Raw genomic sequence first — 25,007 nt, 5'->3', positions numbered from 1 at the left:
AGGAGAGAGGGGCTCTGTTGACCAACATTCATCTCCAGTAATTAGCCAATTACCAGGGGGGAGCGCAGCCAAGAGTGCGGGGGGGGGGGGGTGTTGTGAGGCTGGGGTTCAAGGGGGAGTCCCCCGTTCGTGGGGGGGAGGGGGCTCCCAGGCCCCTCCCCAGCATTCCCACATCCTCTATGCCCACATAGCCCCCCAGCCCCCAGCCAAGCTGGCGGGGAAGCCCCAGCAGGCAGAGACCCTAAGGGCTGGTTTTTAAAACTTTATTCACTTCAAAACCTTTTTATGAGACGTGGTTCTTTTCTGGGGAGGGGTGGGGCGGCCTTGGCCTTCAGAGCTGATGGTTCCCACTCCCAGGCTGGAGGCCAAGGCCAGAGTGGAGCAGGGGGCGCAGGGCAGATGGAGGATCAAAGTTTGGGGCTCCAGCCCCCCCTTCGTTCTGGTAGAGGGCAGGGCTGGGGGGTCCTGGGGGAGGTGGGGAAGCGAGCAGCCGCCTCTCCATCTGGCTGCACGGAGCTGGGACAGAGGCCAAGAGGGGCCCATCTGTCGCCTCCCGGTCCTGCCAGCGCCTCTGAGCAGACTGGGCTGGAGAGGTTGGGGACAGCTGTCTGGCCTGGGTCTTCTCCGGCCAAGATGGGGACCGGAGCGGGCGGGGGGTTGGGGGGGGAGCCGGGGGAGGGGTTTTTTGGTTTGTGTGTTTTTTTTTTAAAGATTTTTGATTTTTTTTCTTCCACTTCTTAAATAAACATGAATATATATATATTTTTTTCTTTTATAAAACTTTTGTGGAGCGGGGCAGGGGGAGGGGCAGCGGCAGCGGCAGCCTGGCCTCCTGGTGTCACTCGTCGTCAAAGTTCTGACTTAGAAGGAAGTTGGCAGCCAAGTTCTCGTTCTTCTCACACGCGAAGTAGGCTTGGATCACCAGGCTCTCCGGGAAGCCCAGGGCCTTCAACTGTGAGCAGAGGGGTAGGGGTGAGGGGTGGGGCCCGCCCACCACACCCATCCCAGGCCAGGCCCCGCCCACCACACGCACACACACACCCATCCAGGGCTGGCCTCTCACCCTCTCTATAGCTTCTTTCTCCTGCGGTGTCACCTGGATGTAGTTCATCTGCGGGGCCTCCTCGCCTATGGCGCCCACCTCCCCCTCCGTGTCCGAGATGTCGGCCAGTTCCCCGGGGGGCTCGTTCAGCATCTGGATGAACTGTTCCTGATGCCGGCTGATTTGCTGGGGGGGAGGGGGGAGGGGTGCTGACCCACAAGCCCTTGGCATACCCCATCCGTCCCAGGTCCCTGTCACCTTTGCCAAGGGTGCAGTGAGCCCTGTCTGGGCGGAGCCTGGGGCCCAGGAGGGGCCTCCGCCCTGCGGGGCAGGGAAGTGCAGCTCTGGGGGCCAACAGAGCACAGAGCCAGGGCGAGCAAGGCCAGAGCCTGAGCCGAGCCCTCGGGAAGCCAGGGTGGGACGTGGCGGTGGCCGGGCAGCTGGAGGCACTCTGCCAAGGAGCCAGCTGTGTCCTGGTAGACAACGGACCACTGGGGCCTGGTCCTTGCAGACAGAGAGGACCTGGGGGCAGGGAGCAGGCAGTCTTCGGAAATGAGAGCAACGTGTGGGTCCCTACACAGACACGACGGGGCTGGATTCAGGTGGAGGCGGCTGACAAGCGAGGGCAGCCAGTATGGGTGCAGAACAGAGGCGGCTGAGCACGGGGTCCCACGGGGGAGGGGGTGGCCGCAGACACCTGGCGCTGTTTGGAGAGCGCCAGCTGTCCGTGCAGCTGGGAGCAGGCAGCCCCACACGGCGCCGGGGCTCCGCGGCTGTCCAGGCAGGGCGACCCCCGCACGCACCTGCAGTAGCTGAGGGTTCTCCTGGCCCAGCTGTTGCAGGAGGGCAGGCAGCAGCGCCGGGTTCTGCTGGATCACCTGTCGCATGTTCTGGAACTGGGGCTGGTCCCGCAGGAACTCCAGGGGGTTCTCTCCTGCCGGGGGCAGAGGCCAGGCTGGGCTCCCAGGAGCGCTGGCGGGGAGGGGCACACCCCTTGCCTGCGCACCACCCAGCCCGCTCACCTGCTTCTGTGGCCGGCTGCTCGGAGACCTGGCTCTCCTGGACAGAACCGTGTTCGGGCTCGGGGCTCCCGGGAATCCCCTGTTAGGGCTCCTGGTCAGTTCCCACACACAGCCCCCCGCTGCCCAGGGAGCCCTCCGGGCGGGGCGGCCCCAGCTCACCGTGAGCAGGTACTCCACGGCTCGGTGCGGGTTGTTGTAGCTGGCTCTCAGGGCGGCCACCACCCGCTCCCGTTCGTAGCCCATGGACATGATCTCCGTCAGCATCGTCTCGTACTCAGAGCCGGTCACTGCGGGGCGGGCGGGGGGGACACCAGGGCCTGGGTCACCGGGGCCGAAAGTCGGGCAGCGCAGCTCCCGGGGCCCTCCCACATCCAGACTAGTACCCCGCGGACGGCTCTGCCCTGGGGACCACCCACCCACCTAGCGTGGAGGCCGCGTCTTCCTCTCGCCCGCTGCTACCTGAAGAAGGAACAGAGCTGCAAATTCAAGAGAGAGAAATCGGACCCTGGCTCCTGGCGGCCTGCCCTCCCCCACCGGAGGGCATTCAGGGGGACTGGAAGGAAGGTGCTGGGACGACACGGCCCAGGGCCGTCCCCTGCCTTACCCAGACACAGACTCCGGTGACGTTGTGGGCGCCGACTCCTCTGATGGGCTCTTGTCCTCTCTGGTGGCCGGTGGGGGGTGGGACATGCCTGAGGCAGGGGCTGCTGGCGAGGTCGTAGAGGACTCTGGGGCGGCAGTCGGGGAGGCCTCTGGGGGTGCTGAGGAGCCCTGGCCAGCCTTGGCCTGTGACAGCCAACAGAAAGGGGGCGGGCGTGGGCATTCCGTATCAGACCCAGACCACGCCACCCAGCCGGGGCCCTGCCCTGGGTTGCCGGGCTAATCTCTCCTTGGCCAGCTCCCACCCACCTTGGTCACCATGACGACCACAAAGTTCTTCTCGTCGATGCGATAGTCCCGGATGGGGACATCATCGCTCAGGATCTTGCCGGCATAGATGAGTTTCTGGCCGGCCACAGGGAAGGCGTCACGGCCTTTCTCGGCTTCTATTTTCTCCTTCAGCACCTTGACCTGGAGGGAGAGGGCACAGCCGGTCACTGCAAAGCCCCTGGCATCTCTCTTCCCTTCTAGGGTGCAGAGAGGACTGCGGACTCCCCCAGTCCCCCCGCGATAGCAGAGCAGGTGAGACTGGAATTCCCTCCAACATCCGGGCCCTCAACCGTATCTACACCCTACGTGGCAGGTGCTATTTCCAGCACTGGGGAAGCTTTCTAGAAACAGGGAACAGAACGCCACGCGAGGCCTTGCTCTGGGAAAGAGGGCCCGTGTGAGAAGAAAAGGTGAAGGGGAGATGGGGGTCCCCCATTTTCACAGTGCTCACTTTGGACAACAGCAGTGGTGTTTACTAATATACATATATATATGTATATACTCATTTATTTGTTTAAAAGACAAACACAAGGCCAGGGAGAGACAGATCTTGCATCTGCAGGTTCAGTCCTCAAATAGGCTACAAGGCCAGGGTAGGGCTGGGCCAGGCTTGATCCCCGTGTCCCCTCCCCCGCCCCCCCAGAGGTGACAGGAACCCAAACACTTGGGGCCACCCTTCAGCCGGCTTCCTAAGCTCATTTGCGGGGAGCTGGATCAGGAGGGTCCGGGACTCGAACCGTGATTGGATATGGGATGCGGGCATCGCAGGCAGCAGCTTAAAGTTAACGCCAGCCCCTACTAGCATCGGAGGCTAATGGCAAACGTGTGTGTGTGTGCGCGCGTGCACGTGTGTCTCCCACTTGCCGAGCTCCAGAACTCCCTGATACACACATACAGACTTCATTTTATGTTTGAAAAAACAACAACAACAACAAAAAACAAAACCCCGCCCACAAGGTGACAGTCCCGCTGCTTGGGAGGCCCCAAGCCTCTTTATTTTGCGACAGAAAGCACAGAAGCGCCCAGTTTCCATTAGATCCTCATGTCTCCCTCTCAGCTCAAAGAGCAGCGTGACTGAGACCGCGCGGGGCTCTCCCGAGCATGCACGCACGACCCAACCGGGATGCGCCGTCCCCTGCCCCCTTCGCGGCTGGGACCCCGGCCGCGTTCCTCCCCGCCCCAAGCCCTGGGCTGCCAGCGAACAAAGCCTGCTCGGCAGCGTCACCAAGGCACCGCTACAACACACGCGGACCACCGCACGCCATCGAGGTCGTGTACTGTCAATGTCGTCATCGCTGTCGTCATCACCCGGCTCAGTCCTGTCAACGATTCGCCCCCCGACGTCCCCGGGAGACGCTGGGAACGCCGAGCTCCGGAGAGCGGGGCCCGCCCGGGAACCCGAGCCTGCAAGCTCCCGCGCCCCGCGAGGGCGCTGACACCGGAGCCGGGGCCCTGGCGGGCGCCCCGGGGATGCGGCCTCGCCCTGGAGCGCCGCCGACCGGGGATGCTGGGGCAGCGGGCAGGGGCCCGGCCCCGCGCCGTCCTCCTCCCCACCCACCCCTCCGGTTAGAAGCACGGTCTCCCCGCCCCCACTCCACCCCCGGCACCCGTCGCACCCGCTCCCCCCCCCACTCCCCCACCCCGGGCTCGAGCCCGGCCCGCACCGTCTCCTCAGGCTCCATGCGGATCTTGAAGGTCTGCTGCTGCAGCGTCTTCAACGTGATGGTGACGGCCATGGCGGGGCCCGAGCGACGCGGCGGCCCCGGATCCTCACACACAACATGCAACTCACGCCGCCGCCATCTTAGCGCCCAGCCGCGCCGCGCGCCGACCGCTTCCGGGGCAGGCGGCGCGCGCGCTGACCACCGAGCCACGTGACCCCAGCGCGACCCTTAGGCTTTGGTGGGCATGCGCACGCGAGGCCACCGGGGCCACGCATGCGCAGACTAAAGCCCGCTTTGCAGGCGGCTTCTGGCTTCCTGGGTGACGCCATGCCCGTTAGCGGTGACGTCATGTGGCCTCAAGATGGCTCCGCTGTCGGTTTGGTGGATGCTTTTGACTACCTTTTTTTTCACTTACTAGTTAACATTCATGTCTCTAATGTAAATTTTTTCCCCCGCCATGTATTAAGGCCTTCATCCCCTGGGTCTCTTCCCCAAATGCCAGCCAACAACCCGGAACTGAATCCGGGTGTCCCACTTGGACCATCATCCGCAGCCTAATCGGAAGCCGGATTGGCATCTTGCATCCAGGCCCTAGTGCAAGCTTTTGTTTGCACTTTCTGCCTACTGCCAGGGAGCTTCCTTATGGGCTGGCCACCCTGGCAGGAACCCTGCAGGGCCATCCGGCAGTCAAGGTTTATTTAAGACCAGTGCAAGACAGGACACGGGAGACTCGAGGTGCCCAAAATTGAAGAAAGATGGTGCCACGGGGGTGACTGGATGGAGGTGGTGAGGTTAGGATTCAGATTCAGGGCGATGCCTGGAGGTAGGAGCTGTGGTCAACACCCCGACTCCCTAACCTGACCCGTACCTGGCTTTTCTCAATGCTGCCGCCCAAGCTGGACACCCCTCCACCCCCAACCCCTGCTGTTTCTCCCTACACGCCAAGCCTCAGCCCTACAAGCTTCCAGCAAGGTCTTCCAGGCTGTTGACGGCTTCCTGCCCCCAAGAGACATGGAGGGGCGCCCTCCCACCCTCCAGACCCCTCCACCTCGTCTGTCTCCGGACCCACTCAATCTGCTCCCTCCACCTTGGGTCCACCCCCTTCCCAAGTGGCCCCTGAAGCCCGTGGGTCCAGGGGGGGCAAGGCTGTGTAATCCCTGCCCCCACCAAACACCTGGAGTATCTACAACCAATACTAGCTAGGCTGGTGCAGAGCGCCCAGTTGGTACCTGGGACACTCCCAGGCCTTTTCCTGTTGGCTTGGGGGGCCACGGGATAGACCAGGACCCCTGTGATCCTCGACTCAAGCCTTAACTCCAGTAGCTCCAACAACAAGCCTCTCCCCGCCCCAAGAGGCCACCTTTGGTGCCTATATCCCATCGCCCCCAGAAGGAGACACGGGAGGGAGACACAAAACTTAATTTAATAGAAATTTTGTTTGAAGTTCTTACATTCGCAGTGTGAGCCGAGCTGGAACCCACTGCCCCCACCCAGCAAGCGGCCCGGTCCTGGGGGACAAGGGGGCGGGAGCCCACTTCCTCCTCAGTGCTGGCTGAGGGGGTGGCCGGAGGCATCCCCCTCTTTCTCCTGCCATCTCCCCCGACCCCCCACCCCTCCCCAGGAGGCTCCAGGAAAGAGAGATATCTCCAGCCTGGGGGGGCTTCGTCTCCACACCACCCCCCTCCCGGGGGTCACAGAGGGTGGCCTAACACATCTGGGGGAAAGAGCAGGGCGCCCAGGGAAGGAGAGGGAGATGCTGATTGTGAGACGGGGAGGGGGCTTTATGGGGGGAGAATCAAAGATCAAACGCCAGTAAAAAAAAAAAAAAAGGGGGGGGTTGTGAGGGGGTACAAAACCAAAATAACCCACCCCGAATCTGAACCTGCCTGGGAGAGGTGGGGGGAGAAAGTTCGAGTCTCATAGAGACATTATTTGGCTGTGCGGCGCGAGCACTCGGCTCGGGCGGCCCTGGAGGCCTCTACAGCTCGTCCTTGGCCTGGCCGGCGGCCGCCTCCTCCTCGTCCTCCTCGTCCTTGTCGTCCTCGTCCTCCTCCTCCTCCTTGTCCTCCTTGTCCTCGTCCTCCTCGGCCTCCTCCTCCTCCTTCCGCTTCTTCTCCTCCTCCTCCTCCTTCAGCCGCTGCTCCTCGTCCTGCTTGTCTTTCATCTGCTTCTCAGCCGTCTGCGGGGCACGCAGAGGCCGCCGTCAGCCAGCGCCTGGTCCCCCTGCCCCCGCCCCGCCCCCAGGCCCGTGCCTGGCCCCCACCTTGGTGACGCCCCACGTCTCGTTGCCAAACTCCTCGGCGTACGCCTCATCGTTGGTGATGAGGAAGTTGTCGAAGATGGTGCCCGACTTGACCTGGGCAACGAATGGAACGCAGGGGACAGGCGGTCAGAGCAAACCCCGCCCGCCCGCCCACCCACCCAGGCGAGCCGCCAGGCACCTGGCGGTGACAGGAGCTGTCCATCACCCTGAGCGACTGGCCATCGCCTCTCTACAGACACCTCAGCTGCTTCATCTGGAAGATGGGCACTCACTCCCTGGCTCACCTGCGGCTCAGGGACTGACTACAGGACCTACCTTTGGCCCCAGCTAAGTCTTTTTTTCCCTCCCTTACATACTCATGTATTTGAAAAGTGCAGCAAGAGAGGAAGAGGAAGGAGAAAAGAGGGGTGGAAAGAGAAATCCATCTTCATCTGCTGGTCCCCCCCCCCCCCAACCAGGGGCCCGCAACCCATCCCAGGTCTCCCATGTGTGTGGCAAGAACCCAAGCACTTGGGTCATCATTTTCTGCCTCCCAGGTGCACTTGCAGGAAGCTGGATCGGAAGTCGAGCACCCAGGACTGGAACTGAGTGATGCGGGCTGCTCCTGCTCCCACCCCACCCCACCCCACCCTAGCTCAACTTTCTAGCAGGTGAGCTGATGACAATGACCTTCTAGTCAACCAGCAGGCTTGGGGGAGCACAGGGAGCAGACCTTCCCGGGGGGAGGGGGGCTTCTGCAAGGGCCTGCAGCCACAGACCAGGACCAGAGCTTCAGCAAAGACCCTGAGAGCCGCCAGAGGTAGTATACGGGTCCCTCTCCTCCTGGGTGCCCCGGAGCCCCCTGAGGGCCACCCCGCCGTCTCACCTGCCAGAGATCCAAGCCCAGCACGGCAAAGCTGTCGTAGGCATAGATGTTAGCATCGGGCGAGTACTCGGGGTTGTCGATTTCGGGGTGGATCCAGGTGCCTTTGTAATCCGGGTTGTCGATCTGCCGTGGCTTCCACTCACCCTGTGTGTTGGGGGAAGCAGAGAGGGGTGAGCGGAAGTGGGCGTGCACCCCACGGAGAGCCCCCGCCTGCCCAAGACCCCGCGGCACACCTTGTACTCAGGGTTCTGAATCACCGGTGGCTCCCACTCTCCGTCCATTTCTTCGTCCCAGTCTTCGGGCTTCTTCGCGTCCGGGTCGGGGATGTGCTCGGGCTTGTCCCAGTCCTGGGGGGTCGGGACCCGTGCATGAGGCCAGCTGAGCGCACAACCCCCCAACCCCCATGCACTCTCCACCCCGGGCCCCAGCAGCCACCTCGGGCTTGGAGTCCGTGGGGTCATCAATCTTGGCCCGCTCATCCCAGTCTTCGGGCTTCGAGGCATCCGGGTCCTTTATCTTCTTGGGAGGCAGGAAGTCCCAGTCGTCCTCCAGGGAGCCTGACTCCACCTGGCTGTTGTCAATCTTCACCTCGTACGTGTTGTCCGGCCTCACGATCAGCGTGTACAGGTGTGTGAACTCGTCGTCCTGGGGGTGGGCGGGCGGTGAGCGGGCTCTGCCCACCCGCGGCCACCACTGCCCCGGCCACCCCCTGGCCACGCCCACGGCGGGGGGGCGCACACCTTGCAACGGATGTCCTTGTTGATCAGCACGTTCTTGCCCTTGTAGTTGAAGATGACGTGAACCTTCTTGGTGCCCGGGCCACAGATGTCAGGACCTGGGATGCAGGGGGTACAGGGAGTGGACTCAGTGTCCCCACCCTCTCTCCAAAAGGGAAGAAGACATCTCGCCCTCAAACACAATCGGCTCCAGAACTCAATGAGGAAGTCCCCGGATGTGAGCACCGGGACCTCTGCTGGCTCCCCCTCACCCAAGGGCAGTCTGCAGGCTCTCGGGGAACCCCGCGGGGCTGGCCGGCTTAGGGGTGCGTCTCCGCCCCTCACCAAACATGATGTTGTACTCGGAGTCGCCGTGCATGTCCTTCTGGTCCAGGCCTGCCGGAAACAGCTTCACGTAGCCGCCCCCGCAGTCGATGTTCTGCTCGTGTTTCACGGTGAACTGCACCACAAGCGGCTGGCCCTTGTTGCTGAACGGCTCGAATCGGGCCGACAGGGCGTAGAAGCGGGCGTCCTGGCTGGTCTGCAGCCCTGGGAGGGCACGGGAGCGGACGGGGTCGGGGTCAGGGTCGGACCCCAAGGACCCTCCCCAACACACCCCCTGCACCCGCCCTGGTCCTGCGGGAGAGGCGCTAACCACTGCTCCTTCCGACAAGCCGAGCCCCACGCGACTCCCGGGCACCTCACCTTTATCTTTCTCCTGATCGCCGTAGAACTTGCCCGAACTGAGGACGAATTTGCCAAAATCGGACTTGTGTTTGGATTCGATCCAGCGCTCGGTCCACCCATCTGAGAGGAGGTGGGGGGGGCGTCACAGGGGCAGGGCAGGCCGACCACCCTCTCCCCCCACACCCCCAAACACCTGCCAGGAGCTGCAAGGTGTGTGTGCGGGGGGAGTCAGGCAGGAGCGGGGTGTCTCGAGGCAACCTCTGGGCGAACCCCAACTCCCGCCAGGGGAGGCCGCTGCGTCCCCCACGCTCCCCCGGGGAGGCGAGAGGCGGATCGCCCGCGGCTCCCAGTCCCCCGGGGCCGCCCCGTGTTGGTCCTCTCGGAGCGGTAATTACAGGGCCGCGCGCACCGCGGGCCCGGGCGAGGCAGGGCCCCGGCGTTACCTCCGTCCAGAAACTGCTCCTTGAAGTAGACGACGGGCTCGGCGGCGGCCAGGCCGAGCAGGCCGAGCAGCAGCGGCACAGGGAGCAGCATGGCGGGCCGAGGGGGCGGCGGCTCGCGGGCCCTTTAAAACAATCCTCCGGCAGCGGCTCTGCAGTACGGACGGACGCCGCCGCCGGCTGAGGGCTTATATACCCGCCCGCCCCCTCACACCAACCTGACCCGGCCTCTAGGCCCGCCCCGTCCACCTTGTCATTGGTCTGCGGCCACCGCTCTCCCTACCCATTGGGTGACGGTCGGCCCAGCACGTCAGGTTGTGCCTCGGAACGCTGGGTTCCCAGATGGCCGATTTCTATTGGCCGCATAACCGGCCAATGACGGTCGACCACGCGTTGTGGGGGACGCCTACTGGAGGGGTGGGGGCCGCGAGCCCCCGCTCCGGGCAGGTCACGTGACTGGACCCCAGCCCGACCCCGCCCTCGGCGGCTCGCGCGCGCGCGCGCCCGGCTCCCCACGGGGCGTTTGGGACCGCGCGCGGGCGCAGGTGTCCGGGCGCCGGGACCCTGCCCCAGCCTCGCCCTTGCCATCCCGACGCGTGGCGGCCTGGGCAAGACTCTTCCGTCCCGCTGCCTGCCCTGCACGTGGGCACCTGCGTTCTGACGTGAACTGTTTCTCCCGCCCAGCATGGGGTCCCCCTTCCGCGGGGGCTACACCCCGGTGCCCCCGGCACCTGTCAGCCCGCTGCTGGGTGGCCCGGGCCAAGTCGCTTCGTTTCTGAACTCTCGGTGCTGCACAAAAGCCAGGGGTGGCAACCTGGTCCAGATGCTACCTGGTAGGAAACCGCGGTCAAGTTTGTCTCTTTAAAGATTTTTTTTTTTTTTCTTTTTTTAGAGCTGTGCAAGCACAGAGGGGGCGGAACTGCAAGAGGGGTCAAAGAGGAGGCTGGAGGCTGTGGCTCCCCAATGGCAGTCTTGCTCTGCCGGTTTGTGAAAAGGATAGGTTAAGCCAGCGTCTGCAGCGCCGGCACCCTCCATGGGGCCGGTTCGAGTCCCGGCTGCTCCACTTCTGATCCCGCTCCCTGCTAATGTGCCTGGAAAAGCAGTGGAAGATGCCGTGGGCACGTGGGTGACCTGGAGGAAGCGCCCGGCTCCAACCAGCAGATGGAACATCTCTCCCCTCCACCCCGTCTGTAATTCTGACTTATAAATTAAGAAGAAAAAAAAAAAATCAAGCGGGTCCTCCCTTCTTGTGGTCTGCCACAAACAGCCTGGCTTTTGCAATTAAACGGCCATAGGCAAGCGGGTAGGGGTAGGGGGTTCCCTTTGGGGAGGGGGGAAAAAGACACAGACGGTAGGGAAGATAGGGTTCTGGGGGCGTGGGCCGGACTCCTGGGTCTCCAGCGGCACGTGGGGACCAACAATGCCTTTCCCTACCTCTCCCTTCCCTGCCCGTAGGGGAGACCCAGAAAGAGGAAGAAAGACAAATCTTTGGGGGGACCAGGAGGCTCTATTCTTTCTCCCAAACAGTAGCACCCCACCTGCCCCCCCCCCCCCCAGGAAGATGGCCAAGTCCAAGTTGACTCCCAGGCCCACTACTGACCTGCCCAAGACACGTGGGTTTGGAACTTCCTGCTGGAGGGTAGGGACTACCATCTTGTTTCCTCCCAACTTAAAAGCTACTTGCTAGGGGGCTGGCACTCTGGCACAGAAATCCAAGCCTCCCCCTGTGGCAACAGCATCCCATACGGGCACCTGGCTGCTTCCTCTTCCAATCCAGCTCCCTGCTAGTACCCCTGGGAAAGCAGTAGAAGATGGCCCAAGTCCTTGAGCCCCTGCACCTGCGTGGGAGACCTGGAAGAAGCTCCTGGCTCCTGGCTTCGGATTGGCCCAGCTCTAAATGCCGAAGTCCCATAAGAGAGTGCCTAGGCTCTGGCTTCTAATATCAGCTCCCTGCTAATGTGCACCCTCGGAGGTGGCTGCGATGGCTCAAGTACTTAGGTCCCTGCCACACCACCCATGGGAGACCTGGATTGAGTTCCAGGCTCCTGGCTTCAGGCCCCGCCCCCTTGGCTCTGTCTCTCAAATAAACGCATACATATATATGTATGTGTGTGTGTGTGTGTGTATAGTGAACTATCAGCAAGGACATGTGTGGACATCATGTCACTTAAGTCATGTCATCTCCACTGGGGAAGACACTAAAGGCACAGAAAGAAGAAGTAACTCGGGGACCAGCGTTGTGGCGCAGGGGTTCAGCCGCTGCCTGCATAGCTGACATCAGAGGCGCAGCTCCTTTTCCTACTCGGCTTCCCACAACGGCCCTTGGGAAGGCAGCAGAAGTTGGCTCGAGTACTTGGGCCCTGGCCACCAGCATAGGAGACCCAGATGGGGCTCCAGGTTCCTGCCTTAGCAGTGGCCGAGCCCCGGGCCGTTGCGGCCATTTCGGGGAGTGAACCAGCAGATAGAAGATCTGTCTCTCTTTCTCTGTCTTTCCCTCTATCTCTCTATTGCTCCTTAAAATAAATCTTTTTTTTTAAAGACTTTATTTATTTATTTATTTATTTATTTGACAGGCAGAGTTAGACAATAAGAGAGAGAGAGACAGAGAGAAAGATCTTCCTTCTATTGGCTCACCCCCCAAATGGCCGCTACAGCCAGTGTGCTGCGCCGATCCAAAGCCAGGAGCCAGGTGCTTCCTCCTGGTCTCCCATGCGGGTGCAGGGCCCAAGCACTTGGGCCATCCTCCACTGCCCTCCCAGGCCACAGCAGAGAACTGGACTGGAAGAGGAGCAGCTGGGACTAGAACCCGGGGTGCTGGCGCCGCAGGCGGAGGATTAGCCAAGTGAGCCGTGGCGCCAGTCAAAAGACTATTTCTTAGAGAGGTAGAGTTACAAACATTGAGAAGGAAGAGACAGAGAGAAAGGTCTTCCATCCATTGGTTCACTCCCCAAATGGCCGCAACAGCCGGAGCTGGGCTGATCTGAAGCCTGGAGCCGGGAGCTTCCACTGGGTCTTCCACGCAGGTGCAGGGGCCCAAGGACTTGGGCCATCTTCTACTGCTTCCCCAGGCCACAACAGAGAGCTAGATCAGAAGTGGAGCAGTCGGGACTCGAACCAGTGCCCATATGGATGCCAGCACCACAGGCGGAGGATTAACCTACTGTGCCACAGTGCCGGCTCCCTCAAAACAATCCTTAAAAGGGGGGTGGGTTGGCACTGTGGTGTAGCTAGTAAAGCTGCGGCATTCCATATGGGCGCCGGTTTTAGCCCCGGCTGCTCCACTTCCGATCCAGCTCTCTGCTGATGGTCTAGGAAAGCAGCAGAAGATGGCCCAAGAAGCTCCTGGCTCCTGGCTTTGGGTCGGCCCAGCTCCGACCATTGTGGCCATCTGGGGAGTGAACCAGCGGGTGCCTAGGATCAAGTCCCACCTCTGCCTCTCTGATCCAGCTGCCTGCTAAGGCACCTGGGAGGCAGTGGGCAATGGCTCAAGAGCTTGGGAGACCCAGACGGCGGTCTTGGCTCCTGGCCTATGTCTGAACCAGCCCTGGTGGTTGTAGGCATTTGAGGAGTGAACCAGGGGCCGGCGCTGTGACATAGCGGGTAAAGCCACCGCTTGTAGTGCCGGCATACCATATAGGCACAGGTTCGAGTCTCACCTGCTCCACTTCCGATCCAGCTATCTGCTGTGGCCTGGAAAAATAGCAGAAGATGTCTCAAGTCCATCTGGGTCTCCCATGTGGGTGCACCAGGTTCGGCCCTGAGCCGTGCCCGGGAGCTCCATCCGGGTCTCCCTTGCGGGTGCAGCAGGCCCTGAGCCATGCCCGGGAGCTCCATCCGGGTCTCCCTTGTGGGTGGCAGGGACCCAAGTACTTGAGTCATCAACGGCTGCCTCCCAGGCACCCTAGCAGGAAGCCGGACGGGAAGCGGAGGTGGAATTCGCTCCCAGGCACTCCTGTATGGGCTGTGAGTGTCGCCACGCGGCTTCACTGCTGTGCTTTTTTGCAGTGCCCTCCTACATCATAAAGCTCTGGGGAGAAATGACATAACAGATCCAAAGCGCTTAGCTCTGCACCTGACCGGTCGCTGGTGCCACAGGCGCGTTAGCTGTCTTTCGCCTTTCTATAAATGAGTCCAGTCCCCACCCGGCCTCGCTTTGAAAAGACAGCTGCCATTAGCAGAATGACAATCTCTGCAGCCCACCGTGCAACCGCCCTCCCCCGGCTAGGACAAGGCAGAATCCCCAAAGGGCATCAGGTTGGGAGGGGGGCCCATAGAGGGTGAAGTCCAAGGTCACACAGCCCGCTAGAGGTGGGGGTACATGAAACTGAACGCGCAACTGTGCTTCTAACTTTGGGGTTGTCCATTTTACCTCTCTGGTCAACCAGACGCCGCGGGTCCAGCCAGGGTGGAGGTGGAGACTTGAATCCTTTGCACCATTTGGCGGCCGCGTCGCCACACTCAAGATGGCTGCGCTTCCAGGCCCCGCACAGCGTCCCGCGACACACTCATGATGGCGCCGACACGCTCCGGGCGCCGCTTCCGGTTCCGGTTTCCTAAGCCCCACCCCCAGGTCGAGGCTGGAACACGCCGAGCGTGCTGGGAGCCGCCATGGCGGACGGTCCTGTGGCGGAGCAGCTGCTGAGGCGGCTGGAGAATGCCGATGGCGGCCTGGACAGCGCGGAGCTGGCAGCTCAGCTGGGCGTGGAGCACCAGGCGGTCGTGGGCGCCGTGAAGAGCCTGCAGGCATTGGGCGAGGTGAGCCGGGCTTGCGATGCGGGGCCGCCTCTTGGCTTTTTGCACCTTGCAAGTCCCAGGAAGGCCCTGCCTCCAGGCCGAGCGCCCCCTCAGCCCTGGTTACGGTGCATTGTGTTTATGCCTACCCCCGGGAGAGGCCCGGACGCACGGATGTCCCATTTGCAATGTGAGGCGCACGCTCTGCGTAGTGTGGAGGCTGGGGACCCGGGCGGTGGCGGATGAGGACACAGGGCTCGTTGCCCTGGTGGAGGTTGTGGTCTGGGGTTGGGATGCTGAAAGGGACCAGAGTGAGCAGGGAACCCCAGCGGTGACAGCTGACCCAACCTTGGGGGTCCGGGAAGTGACAGCCGAGTCAGGGCTGAGCCATCTTTGAGGCCTGGGCACTTGAGGGACCCATAGCAGGGATTTGGAAGGGACGACGTGGGGGAGAGAGACCACAGCCAGAATGACAAGCTGTGGCAGGGGTACTGGGGAGCTATAGCAGGTTGGGAGCCCCGTCTAATAAGGGGCGGGCCTGGAGATGGGGTGACGTCAGAGGTAGGGTGACGTCAGAGGTCGCACAGCCCCCACGCTAGGGGGCCTGGTGTCTGGCTGTGGGGAGACAACTGGAGTTGGGGGGGGATGAGCAGGTGCAGGTGCGGTGTCCCGGGGGCCCGATCCACGAGGCCAGGATTGCGGCTGTTTGTTCACGGAGTGCGCGTGTTCTGTGCTCGCTTGTCTGGTCCTTGCTGCAGTTGTAGGACGATGGCATGGCCATTATCCCCATTTCACAGATGTGACAGCTGATGCTTCGCGTAGGTCAGTGATTTTATTCTATTTACTTATTTTTAAAAGATTTATGTATTTATTTGAAAGGCAGAGTGACAGAGAGCAAGCGAGCGAGAGACCTTACATCTGCTGGTTCTCTCCCCAAATGGCCATAACAGCTGGGGCTGGGCCAGGCCGAAGCCGGGAGCCAGGAGCTTCTTCTGGGTCTCCCACGTGGGTGCAGGGGCCCTCGCACTTGGGCCATCTTCTGCTGCTTTCCCAGGCACATTGGCAGGGAGCTGGATCGGAAGTGGAGCAACCCGGGCTTGAACTGGCACTCCCATACCGGATGCCGGCATTGCTAGCTGCAGGCTCCACCTGCCGTGCCACAACACCTGCTCCTGGGTCAATAACTTGAGCGTTGTCACTAAAAAGGACCTAGATCTGAAACTGGGCATTCAGTGTGCAGAGCCTTCAGGGAGAAAGACCAGAGTAACAGCGCATGGGGACCACAGCGCCTTGAATGACGCCTTTGTGTTGGTCACAGAGGGTGATTTTTATTTTTTAAAGATTTTATGTGTTTATTTGAGAGGCAGAGTTACAGAGAGAGAGGTCTTCCATCCACTGGTTCACTCCCCAGATGGCAGCAACAGCTGGAGCTGCGCTGACCCAAAGCCAGGAGCCAGGAGCTTCTTTTGTGTCTCCCATGTGGGTACAGGGGCCCAAGGACTTGGGCCATCTTCAGTGCTGTCCCAGGCTATATTAGAGAGAGAGCTGGATGGGAAGTGGAGCAGCCAGGACTCAAACCAGCGCCCTTATGGATTGCCAGCATCACAGGTGGAGGATTAACCTGTTTCGCCACAGCACCGGCCTGTAGGGTGACAATTTAACAGGGTCCTACCTAATGACTGTAATAGTAGCAATACAGGTCTGGTGCCGCAGCATAGTAGGCTAAGCCCCTGCCTGTGGTATCAGCACCCAGTATGGGCGCCGGTTCGAGTCCCAGCTGCTCCACTTCCAATCCAGCTCTCCGCTATGGCCTGGGAAAGTAGTAGAAGATGGCCCAAGTCCTTGGGCCCCTGCACCCATGTGGGAGACCTAGAGGAAGCTCCTGGCTCCTGGCTTCGGATCAGCCCAGCTCTGGCCGTTGTGGCCATTTGGGGAGTGAACCAGCGGGTGGAAGGCCTCTCTCCCTCTCTCTCTCTCCCTCTCTCTCTCTCTGCTTCTCGGTAAAGCCCATCACCTCCTCTTCTTCTGGAGGAGAAAATTTTTCAGAGAGGTGAAGCAAGTCTGCCGAGGTGACAGAGCCGTGGGCCCCCCACACAGCCTTGCCCCTGTGTGCATGACCTTGAACCTTGGCTCTCTGGTTGGAAATGCCGACTTCCAGGTCCTCCTCTGACACTTCCCAGCAGTGAGAGGTAGACCCAGAAACCGGGAAGGAAATCTGAGAGCTTAAAATCTGTCACCAGGGGCCGGCGCCGTGGCTTAACAGGCTAATCCTACGCCTTGCGGCGCCGGCACACCGGGTTCTAGTCCCGGTTGGGGCGCTGGATTCTATCCAGGTTGCCCCTCTTCCAGGCCAGCTCTCTGCTATGGCCCGGGAAGGCAGTGGAGGATGGCCCAAGTGCTTGGGCCCTGCACCCCATGGGAGACCAGGAGAAGTACCTGGCTCCTGGCTTCAGATCAGCGAGATGCACTGGCCGCAGCGGCCATTGGAGGGTGAACCAACGGCAAAAAGGAAGACCTTTCTCTCTGTCTCTCTCTCACTATCCACTCTGCCTTCAAAAAAAAAAAAATCTGTCACCAGGAAGGCAGTAGGACCCCGAGGTTTAAGCAGACAGCTGGCAGTGCCTGCATCTGTGGCTGCGCCACTTCCAATCCAGCCCCCGGCTAACGTACCTGGGAGGCAGCAGGTGATGGCCCAAGTGCTTGGGTCCCTGTCCCCCGTGAAGGAGACCGGATGGAGCTCCTGGCTCCTGGCTCTTCAGCTTGGCCCAGCCCTGGCCGTTCCAGCCATCTGGGGAGTGGACCAGTGCATGGAAGACCTCTTTGTCTCTCTCTTCCTCTGTGACACTGCCTTTTGGCAGAACAGCCGGGATCCAAACCTAATCTCCGCCCTTGCCCGTGCCCCCTGCAGGTCATCGAGGCCGCCCTTCGCTCCACCAAGCACTGGGAGCTGACAGCCGAGGGCGAGGAGATCGCCCGGGAGGGCAGCCACGAGGCCCGGGTGTTCCGCAGCGTCCCCTCGGAGGGGCTGGCCCAGAGCGAGCTCATGGTAGGGCCCCCCTCCCCAGGAGGCTGGGGCGGGGTGGGGGGGCCGGGTGAGGGAGGTGACAGGGTGGAGGTGCCTCTGGCGCCCCGCCCACCGCATCCCTCCCTCCCGCAGCGGCTGCCCAGTGGTAAGGTGGGTTTTAGCAAGGCCATGTCCAACAAGTGGATCCGCGTGGACAAGAGCGCGGCGGACGGGCCCCGCGTGTTCCGAGTGGTGAGTTCTTGTCCCCTGCAGGCGGACGGGGCCCACGGGCGCCCCTCGCCGCCTCCCGCGGCCCCCTCAGGCCTTTCCTCGCGTGCATGTGGCAGGTGGACAGCGTGGAGGACGAGGTGCAGCGGCGACTGCAGCTGGTGCAGAGGGGGCAGGCGGAGAAGCTGGGCGAGAAGGAGAGGAGTGAGCTCAGGAAGAGGAAGCTGCTGACGGAAGTGTGAGCGGGGCCACGGGGGGCTGCCCGTCCTCCCAGCTGAGAAGCACAGGGTGCTAATTGCCCATGACCCCAGGGCCTTTGCACATGCTATCGTTGCAGACGCACCCTCCCATCGATCTGTAAAGCAGCTTCCGGTGTCCAGCCTCTGCTTACGGGACACCTTAGATGGGCACCCTGACACCCCCTGCACCTTGAGATCCACAGAAGCCCCTCATTCCTCATCTCCACCCCCTTGTGCCTTGAGTGGCCTTTCACAGTCCCGAGTTCAGCGGAAGCCCCGCGTGTGCTCCTTTGGGCTGGGGCAAGCTGGGGCTCCGCCGTCACAGGCCTGAGGTCCCCTTGCAGCAGACAGACAGGTTCTCCTCATCTATAAAACAGCCCCTGGAGCAGAGTGCCGAATGGGGGGGGGGGTTGGCTTAGCGGCTCGGGTGCCCCCGCCCCACAGCACAGCGCTGGGTTCCATGCCTGGCTCTGCTCCCATTCCACCCTCCTGCTAATGCAGACCCCAGCAGGCGGTGCCGATGGCTGACACTGGGCCCCTGCCACCCACATGGGAGACGAGGATGGGGGCTGGGCCAGCCCAAAGCCAGGAGCCAGGAGCTTCTTCCAGGTCTCCCATGCGGGTGCAGGGCCTAAGCACCTGGGCCATCTTCTACTGCTTTCCTAGGCCACAGCAGAGAGCTGGATCGGAAATGTAGCAGCCAGGACTCGAACCAGTGCTCACCTGGGATGCCGGCACTGCAGGCGGTAGCTTAACGCGTTAAGCCACAATGCTGGCCCTGGCTGTTTTTTAAAATGTTTATGTGTTTGAAAGGCAGAACAACAAGGAGAGAGAAAAATCTAACATTTGCTGGTTCACTTCCCAGGTGCCCTCAACAGTTGGGGTTAGGCTAGGTCAAAGCCAGGAGCCAGGAACTCCGTGCACCCGGGCCTCCCGTGTGGGTGGCAGGGATCCAAGCCTGCGAACCATCCCTGCCTCCTCTCAGAATGCACCCGCCCCGAGCTGGCTGGGATGCAGGGTAGCTGGGACTGCAGCCAATGCTGTGCCCCAGCACCCACTGCTCAGCAAGTGTGTGTTGACCGACTGTGTGAGAGGGAGAATACAGGCTCTCGGGTGACAGCGATTTCCCGGGAGGGCATTGACCTGAATGGGTGGCGCTCAAGGGAGAGGCCTCCCGAGGAGGTGACAGCGCCATCCCCTCCCCGCCTCTGGCCACAGGACCCTGAAGACCTACTGGGTGAGCAAAGGCAGCGCCTTCAGCACCAGCGTCTCCAAGCAGGAGACGGAGCTGAGCCCAGAGATGATCGCCAGGTGAGGGGCGGGGCCGGCGTGTCAGGGGCGGGGCGGGCAGCCCTCCCCAGGTCCAGCCCAGCCCATGAACCCCACCTCCCTCCACAGCGGCTCCTGGCGGGACCTGCCCTTCAAGCCCTACAACTTCCTGGCCCGCGGCATCCTGCCGGACAGCGGCCACCTGCACCCCTTGCTCAAAGTCCGCTCCCAGTTCCGCCAGATCTTCCTGGAGATGGGGTGAGCACGGGGTGGGGGGTGGGGCCAGGGGCGGGGCCAGCATGGCCGCGGGGAGGGGCAGGCAGGGCAGTAAGGCCGCCTCCCCCTCCCCCCAGGTTCACCGAGATGCCCACCGACAACTTCATCGAGAGCTCCTTCTGGAACTTTGATGCCCTCTTCCAGCCCCAGCAGCACCCTGCCCGCGACCAGCATGACACCTTCTTCCTGCGAGGTGGGCCGGCCTCTGGGGTCCCAGCCCCAGCCCCCGGGGGTGGAGGGAGCCAGGCCTGGGGCGGAAGCCTCAGGGCACTCGTCCTCGGTGTGGCCAACCGAGACCCACAGGAACTGATCCTGCCCACGTTCCTCCCAGTCTCTGTTCTGCCCTGCCCACCCCAGGGCCTTTGCTTGTGCTGTGCCTGCCACTAAGAACTGTGTCCGGCCGGCGCCGCGGCTCACTAGGCTAATCCTCCGCCTTGCGGCGCCGGCACACCGGGTTCTAGTCCCGGTCGGGGCACCGATCCTGTCCCGGTTGCCCCTCTTCCAGGCCAGCTCTCTGCTGTGGCCAGGGAGTGCAGTGGAGGATGGCCCAAGTTCTTGGGCCCTGCACCCCATGGGAGACCAGGAGAAGCCCCTGGCTCCTGCCATCGGAACAGCGCGGTGCGCCGGCCGCAGCGCGCTACCGCGGCGGCCATTGGAGGGTGAACCAACGGCAAAAGGAAGACCTTTCTCTCTGTCTCTCTCTCTCACTGTCCACTCTGCCTGTCAAAAAAAAAAAAAAAAAAAAAAAAGAACTGTGTCCACCAGCTCTTCCCGGCAGGCTACACAGCATCCAGCCTCCACTCACGTTGTTCCGACCCTGGCCTTCATCCCCAAGCCCGGCCTCTTTCTGCCCTTCCTCGACCTTGCCTCCACATGCACTTGAATGAGGCAGCTGTGGCTGCCCCCTCCGCCCAGGAGGGCAGGCGAGGCCACCACGGCCCCGTTGTCATGGCCACCCGGCCTTCCTGCCAGCCGCGGGAAGTGACAGTCAGCCGGGTTCGGAAACGACGCACAGAGAGGGGAGGTCCCTGGCCGAGCGTCACACAGCTCGTTCGTGCCGGAGCCAGGATTTGATCTCGGGCTTTTGCGGGACACCAGAATGGGGTCCCAGGAAAGAGAGGGGCATGTGCTCCCCCGAGGACACCCCCCCTGCATGCACCAAAGACTGTTAGTGCCGTGAGCCAGCCAGGGGTACCTACAGCAGGGGGAACGGGCACAGGTGTGCGTGTGTGGCAGGGTAAGGCGTGGCTGTCAGTTTAATCTTTTAAAGGTTTATTTGTGAAGCCGCCACCTGCAGTGCCGGCATCCCATATGGGCACCGGTTCGAGTCCCGGCTGCTCCACTTCCGACCCAGCTCTCTGCTGTGGCCTGGGAAAGCAATAGAAGATGGCCCAAGTGCTTGGGCCCCTGCACCCGTGTGGGAGACCCGGATGGAGCTCCTGGCTTCAGCCTGGCCCCAGCTGTTGCGGCCATCTAGGGAGTGAACCAGCAGGTGGAAGATCTTCCTCTGTCTCTCCCCCTCTCTCTCTGTCACTCTGTCTTTCATGTAAATAAATACAGAAAGGCCGAGTGACACAGAAAGCGAGAGATCTTCATCCACTGGGTCACTCTCCAGATGGCCCCAACAGCCAGGGCTGAGCCAGACCAGCGCCCAGGAGCCAGGAGCTCCACCCGGGGCTCAGGCACTCAAGTACCTCACCTGCTGCCTCGCCCAGGCGCAAGGCAGGGAGTTGGATGAGGGACAGGGCCACCGGGACTCCAGCTGCCACTCCGATTGGAGTGCCAGCATCCCCTGCTGTCCCCTCTGTAGCTGTCCGTTTCAGTAGGTCTTGGGTTGAGCAATAGACCTAAGGAAGTCGAGAGGGAGGGGACCATATTTGGGGAAGAAGAGCCCTGGGCAGAGCTGACAGCCAGTGCAAAGGACCTGTGGCTGAAACATCGTCAGGAAACGCCGGCGCCTGGAGGGGGAGACCAAACGGGAGTGGGAAGGGAGGACTTGCGCTGTTTTTCCAGGGAAGCTGGGAGCCATGGAGGGTTCTAGACAGAGAAGGGACGCGGCTGAGTCCCGGGTGTGCAGGCTGCAGGGTGAGGGAGTGGGTGCCGATCAGGTCGCCGAGGCCACTGACAAGTGACCAGGGCGCACTGTGTCCCGCCCAGATCCTGCCGAGGCCCTCCAGTTGCCCATGGACTATGTGCAGCGGGTGAAACGCACGCACTCCCAGGGCGGCTATGGCTCGCAGGGGTGAGTGAGGCAGGCGTGTGGGGGGGGTTGCAGGGGAGGGCCCCCGCCCGAGCCCTTACATGGACTTCCGGTCTCGCCCTCCCGAAGGTACAAGTACAACTGGAAGTTGGAGGAGGCCCAGAAGAACCTGCTGCGGACGCACACGACGGCGGCCAGCGCCCGCGCCCTGTACCGCCTAGCGCGGAAGGTGCGGGGCTGGCAGGGGTGGGGGTGGAGCTGGGGTGGGGTTTGCAGGGTGGGACCCGCTGTCCCCCTGCCCTGTGGGCCTCCTAACCCCCGCCCGCGCTGCCCACCCCCTCTCCCCCGCCCCCACAGAAGCCCTTCACCCCGGCCAAGTACTTCTCCATCGACCGCGTGTTCCGCAACGAGACCCTGGACGCCACGCACTTGGCCGAATTCCACCAGATCGAGGGCGTGGTGGCTGACCACGGGCTCCACCTGGGCCACCTCATGGGCGTCCTGCGGGAGTTCTTCACCAAACTGGGTGAGCAGGCGGCCAGGGCCGAGGCACGCGGGGGGTGGGGGGGGACACCAGGCGGTTCCCAGGTCACCAGCCTGCCTGCCTGCCTGCCTGTCTCCAGGAATCACCCAGCTCCGCTTCAAGCCGGCCTACAACCCCTACACGGAGCCTAGCATGGAGGTGTTCAGCTACCACCAGGGTCAGCCACGGGGCGGGGAGGGAGGGAGGCCGCAGGCCCCGCCCCCAGGCCCCGCCTCTCTCGTTCACTGCGGGCCCCTGTTTCCCCCCCACCCCCAAGGCCTGAAGAAGTGGGTGGAAGTCGGGAACTCCGGAATCTTCCGGCCGGAGATGCTGCTGCCCATGGGCCTCCCGGAGAACGTATCGGTCATCGCCTGGGGCCTCTCCCTGGAACGGTGTGTGCTGCCCTCGTGGAGGAAGCTTTAGCAGTCAGCCCCGGGGAGCCAGAGTCCTAGTGAGCACCCAGCAAGTCAAGTCTAGAGGGCACCCACGCAGCAAGCGCTGTGACGAAAACAAAGCCAGGCGGGCCGGAGAGGAGAGGGGAGGTAGTCAGGGAAGGCTGCCTGGGGGAGGCGGCAGCGGAGCGAGCCAGGACAAAGACAGGGGAAGGGTGTGTTCTAGGCAGATGGCAGCAGCCCTGTGCAAAGGCCCTGAGGTGGGAATTGGAGGAGGCCCATATGGCTGGAAGGAGGGTGGTGCAGGGCCCTGGGGGCCGCAGGGAGGGCTCTGAGCAGGGAGTGGGGGGTGGGAACTACACGACCTGACCTAGTGCTATCCCCCGGCCCGCCCCCCAAGCCCGACGATGATCAAGTACGGCATCAACAACATCCGCGAGCTGGTGGGCCACAAGGTGAACCTGCAGATGGTGTACGACAGCCCGCTGTGCCGCCTGGATGCCGAGCCGGGGCCCCCGAGGACCCAGGAGGCCGCCTGACGCGGGCCCACCCAGCCCCTGTGGCTCTGGAACTCCCGGCCCCTGGCCCCTGTGTTTATGAGGCCTCCGTGAGGCCAGCACCACCCCCTCCCGCCCTCTCCACCCCCCGGACCTCCTCCTCCACACCCATCCCGGGGCTGGGATGGGGGGGGCAGAGAGCAGGTGGCTCCTTCTCCCGTCCAGGATGGGCCGTCTGGGGCGCCCCTCAGGGTTACCACTGCCTCCTAATAAAAGCGGACGTTAGCTCTGTGTCTTTCCTTAGCGGTGGGGGTCCCCTGGAGTGAGCAGTGGTTCAGCTTGGGGGCGTGGGTCTTGGCTCTGTGGCAGAGCACAGGGAAAGCCCAGCCCCACCCCAGCGCATGGCATCAGGCTGTGGTGGCCGCTGAGGCCCCAGGAACCAGCATTCCTCCTGCCTGCAGACACTGAGGTTGTGAGAGAAGAATCCAACAAGGGAGCTGGCATTGTGGCCCCGCGGCCTAAGCCGCAGCTTGCAAAGCCCACATCCTATAGCCACGTGCAGACTGGAATGCCAGGTTGGAGTCGCGGCTGCTCCACTTTCGCTTGGCTTCCTGCTGCGTGCCCCTGGGAGGGCAGCAGATGATGGCCCCAAGTGTTCGGGTCACTGCGGGGTAGACCCACATGGAGTCAGCTCCTGGCTCCAGCATGGCCCACACCTGGTAGTCGGGGAGTGGCAGCAGATGCAGGATCTCTCCCTTTCTGTCACTCTTCCAAATAAATAAATAAATACGTAATAAATATTTAAGAGTTTTATTTACTTGAGAGGCAGTTAGAGGCCGGCGCTGCGGCTCACTAGGCTAATCCTCCGCCTGTGGCGCTGGCACACCGGGTTCTAGTCCTGGATGGGGCATTGGATGCTGTCCCGGTTGCCCCTCTTAGAGGCCAGCCCTCTAATATGGCCCGGGAGTGCAGTGGAGGATGGCCCAAGTGCTTGGGCCCTGCACCCCATGGGAGACCAGGAGAAGCACCTGGCTCCTGGCTACGGATCAATGCGGTGCACCGGCCGCAGCAGCCATTGGGGGGTTAACCAACGGAAAAAGGAAGACCTTTCTCTGTCTCTGTCTCTCTCACTGTCCGAGTGAGTTGCCTGTTAACAAAAAGAAAAAAAAAAAAAGGAGACAGGTCTTAATATCCGCTGGTTCACTCCCCAAATAACCACAACGGCCAGAGCTGTGCTGATCTGAAGCCAGGAGCCAGGAGCTTCTGGGTCTCCCATGCAAGTGCAGCAGCCCAAGCACCTGGGCCATCTTCCACTGTTTTCCCAGGCCACAGCAGAGAGCTGGATTGGAAGTGGAGCAGCCGGGACTCAAACCAGCGCCCTATGGGATGCTGGCACTTCAGGCAGAGGCTTAACCTACTGTGCCACAGCCCCCTGCCCTGCAATAAACTTTTTTTTTTTTTAATTTGAAAGGCAGAGAGAGAGCTTCCATCTCCTGGCTTGCTCCCAAAAAGGGCACAACAGGAGCTTATATGTTCCTAGATTTTGGCCAGTGTGTGTGTCCTAACAATCCAGGTGGTTTTTCTGGGCAGGTGGTCCTCACATCTTCAAACCCAAGGCTACGTTTTGTTTCACTGTTTCTTTATCCTAAAATACTGTATGCTAATGTATCCCTGCCGTCCTAACTGGAACCTGACCAGTTCTGTAACAGTTGAGGTTGGGTCTTGGGTTTTTTTGTTGTTGTTGTTGTTGTTTTTTCCCCTAATTATTTCATTTAAAAGACAGAGCTTCCCGGCCAGCGCCGCAGCTCACTTGGCTAGTCCTCTGCCTGCGGCGCCGGCATCCTGGGTTCTAGTCCCGGTTGGGGCGCTGGATTCTGTCATGGCTGCTCCTTTTCCAGTCCAGCTCTCTGCTGTGGCCCGGGAAGGCAGTGGAGGATGGCCCAAGTGCTTGGGCCCTGCACCCGCATGGGAAACTAGGAGGAAGCACCTGGCTCCTGGCTTCAGATCGGCGCAGAGCCA

The 25,007-nt window shown here is 62.0% G+C and overlaps 3 protein-coding genes across 5 annotated transcripts; 1 reads left to right on the top strand and 2 right to left on the bottom strand.

Annotated features, from left to right (window-relative positions):
• Positions 1-249: 249 nt before the first annotated feature.
• RAD23A (RAD23 homolog A, nucleotide excision repair protein) lies at positions 250-4,825 on the bottom strand. 3 transcript variants are annotated; one of them, XM_062178901.1, is made up of 9 exons: positions 4,659-4,825; positions 2,974-3,135; positions 2,669-2,850; positions 2,485-2,540; positions 2,224-2,351; positions 2,065-2,143; positions 1,846-1,976; positions 1,064-1,228; positions 250-952 (listed from the first exon to the last, which is right to left on the bottom strand). In XM_062178901.1, exons 1-9 carry the CDS (start codon positions 4,728-4,730, stop codon positions 839-841), a joined length of 1,089 nt encoding a protein of 362 aa, XP_062034885.1. In that variant the 5' UTR covers positions 4,731-4,825; the 3' UTR covers positions 250-838. The 3 variants fall into 3 exon arrangements, with proteins under 3 accessions (XP_062034885.1, XP_062034886.1, XP_062034887.1); XM_062178902.1 differs by having other exon boundaries at positions 250-608; XM_062178903.1 differs by having other exon boundaries at positions 1,129-1,228.
• Positions 4,826-6,062: 1,237 nt separating this feature from the next.
• CALR (calreticulin) lies at positions 6,063-9,765 on the bottom strand. Its single transcript, XM_062179308.1, has 9 exons — positions 9,633-9,765; positions 9,208-9,309; positions 8,848-9,051; positions 8,527-8,621; positions 8,222-8,431; positions 8,020-8,133; positions 7,787-7,930; positions 6,922-7,014; positions 6,063-6,837 (listed from the first exon to the last, which is right to left on the bottom strand). Exons 1-9 carry the CDS (start codon positions 9,721-9,723, stop codon positions 6,637-6,639), a joined length of 1,254 nt encoding a protein of 417 aa, XP_062035292.1. The 5' UTR covers positions 9,724-9,765; the 3' UTR covers positions 6,063-6,636.
• A 4,442-nt stretch (positions 9,766-14,207) lies between these two features.
• On the top strand, positions 14,208-23,763 carry FARSA (phenylalanyl-tRNA synthetase subunit alpha). Its single transcript, XM_062179307.1, has 13 exons — positions 14,208-14,384; positions 17,269-17,406; positions 17,518-17,616; positions 17,712-17,830; positions 19,050-19,142; positions 19,230-19,358; positions 19,454-19,569; positions 21,534-21,618; positions 21,706-21,805; positions 21,934-22,102; positions 22,200-22,277; positions 22,377-22,491; positions 22,892-23,763. The coding sequence occupies exons 1-13, from the start codon at positions 14,238-14,240 to the stop codon at positions 23,028-23,030; spliced, it is 1,527 nt and encodes a 508-aa protein (XP_062035291.1). The 5' UTR covers positions 14,208-14,237; the 3' UTR covers positions 23,031-23,763.
• The last annotated feature ends 1,244 nt before the right edge of the window (positions 23,764-25,007 follow it).

Source organism: Lepus europaeus, chromosome 20 (genome assembly GCF_033115175.1).
Source record: "Lepus europaeus isolate LE1 chromosome 20, mLepTim1.pri, whole genome shotgun sequence".
NCBI classification, from domain to species: domain Eukaryota; kingdom Metazoa; phylum Chordata; class Mammalia; order Lagomorpha; family Leporidae; genus Lepus; species Lepus europaeus.
Note: the sequence above shows the minus strand (reverse complement) of the source record. Positions and strands in the feature narration are given on the sequence as shown.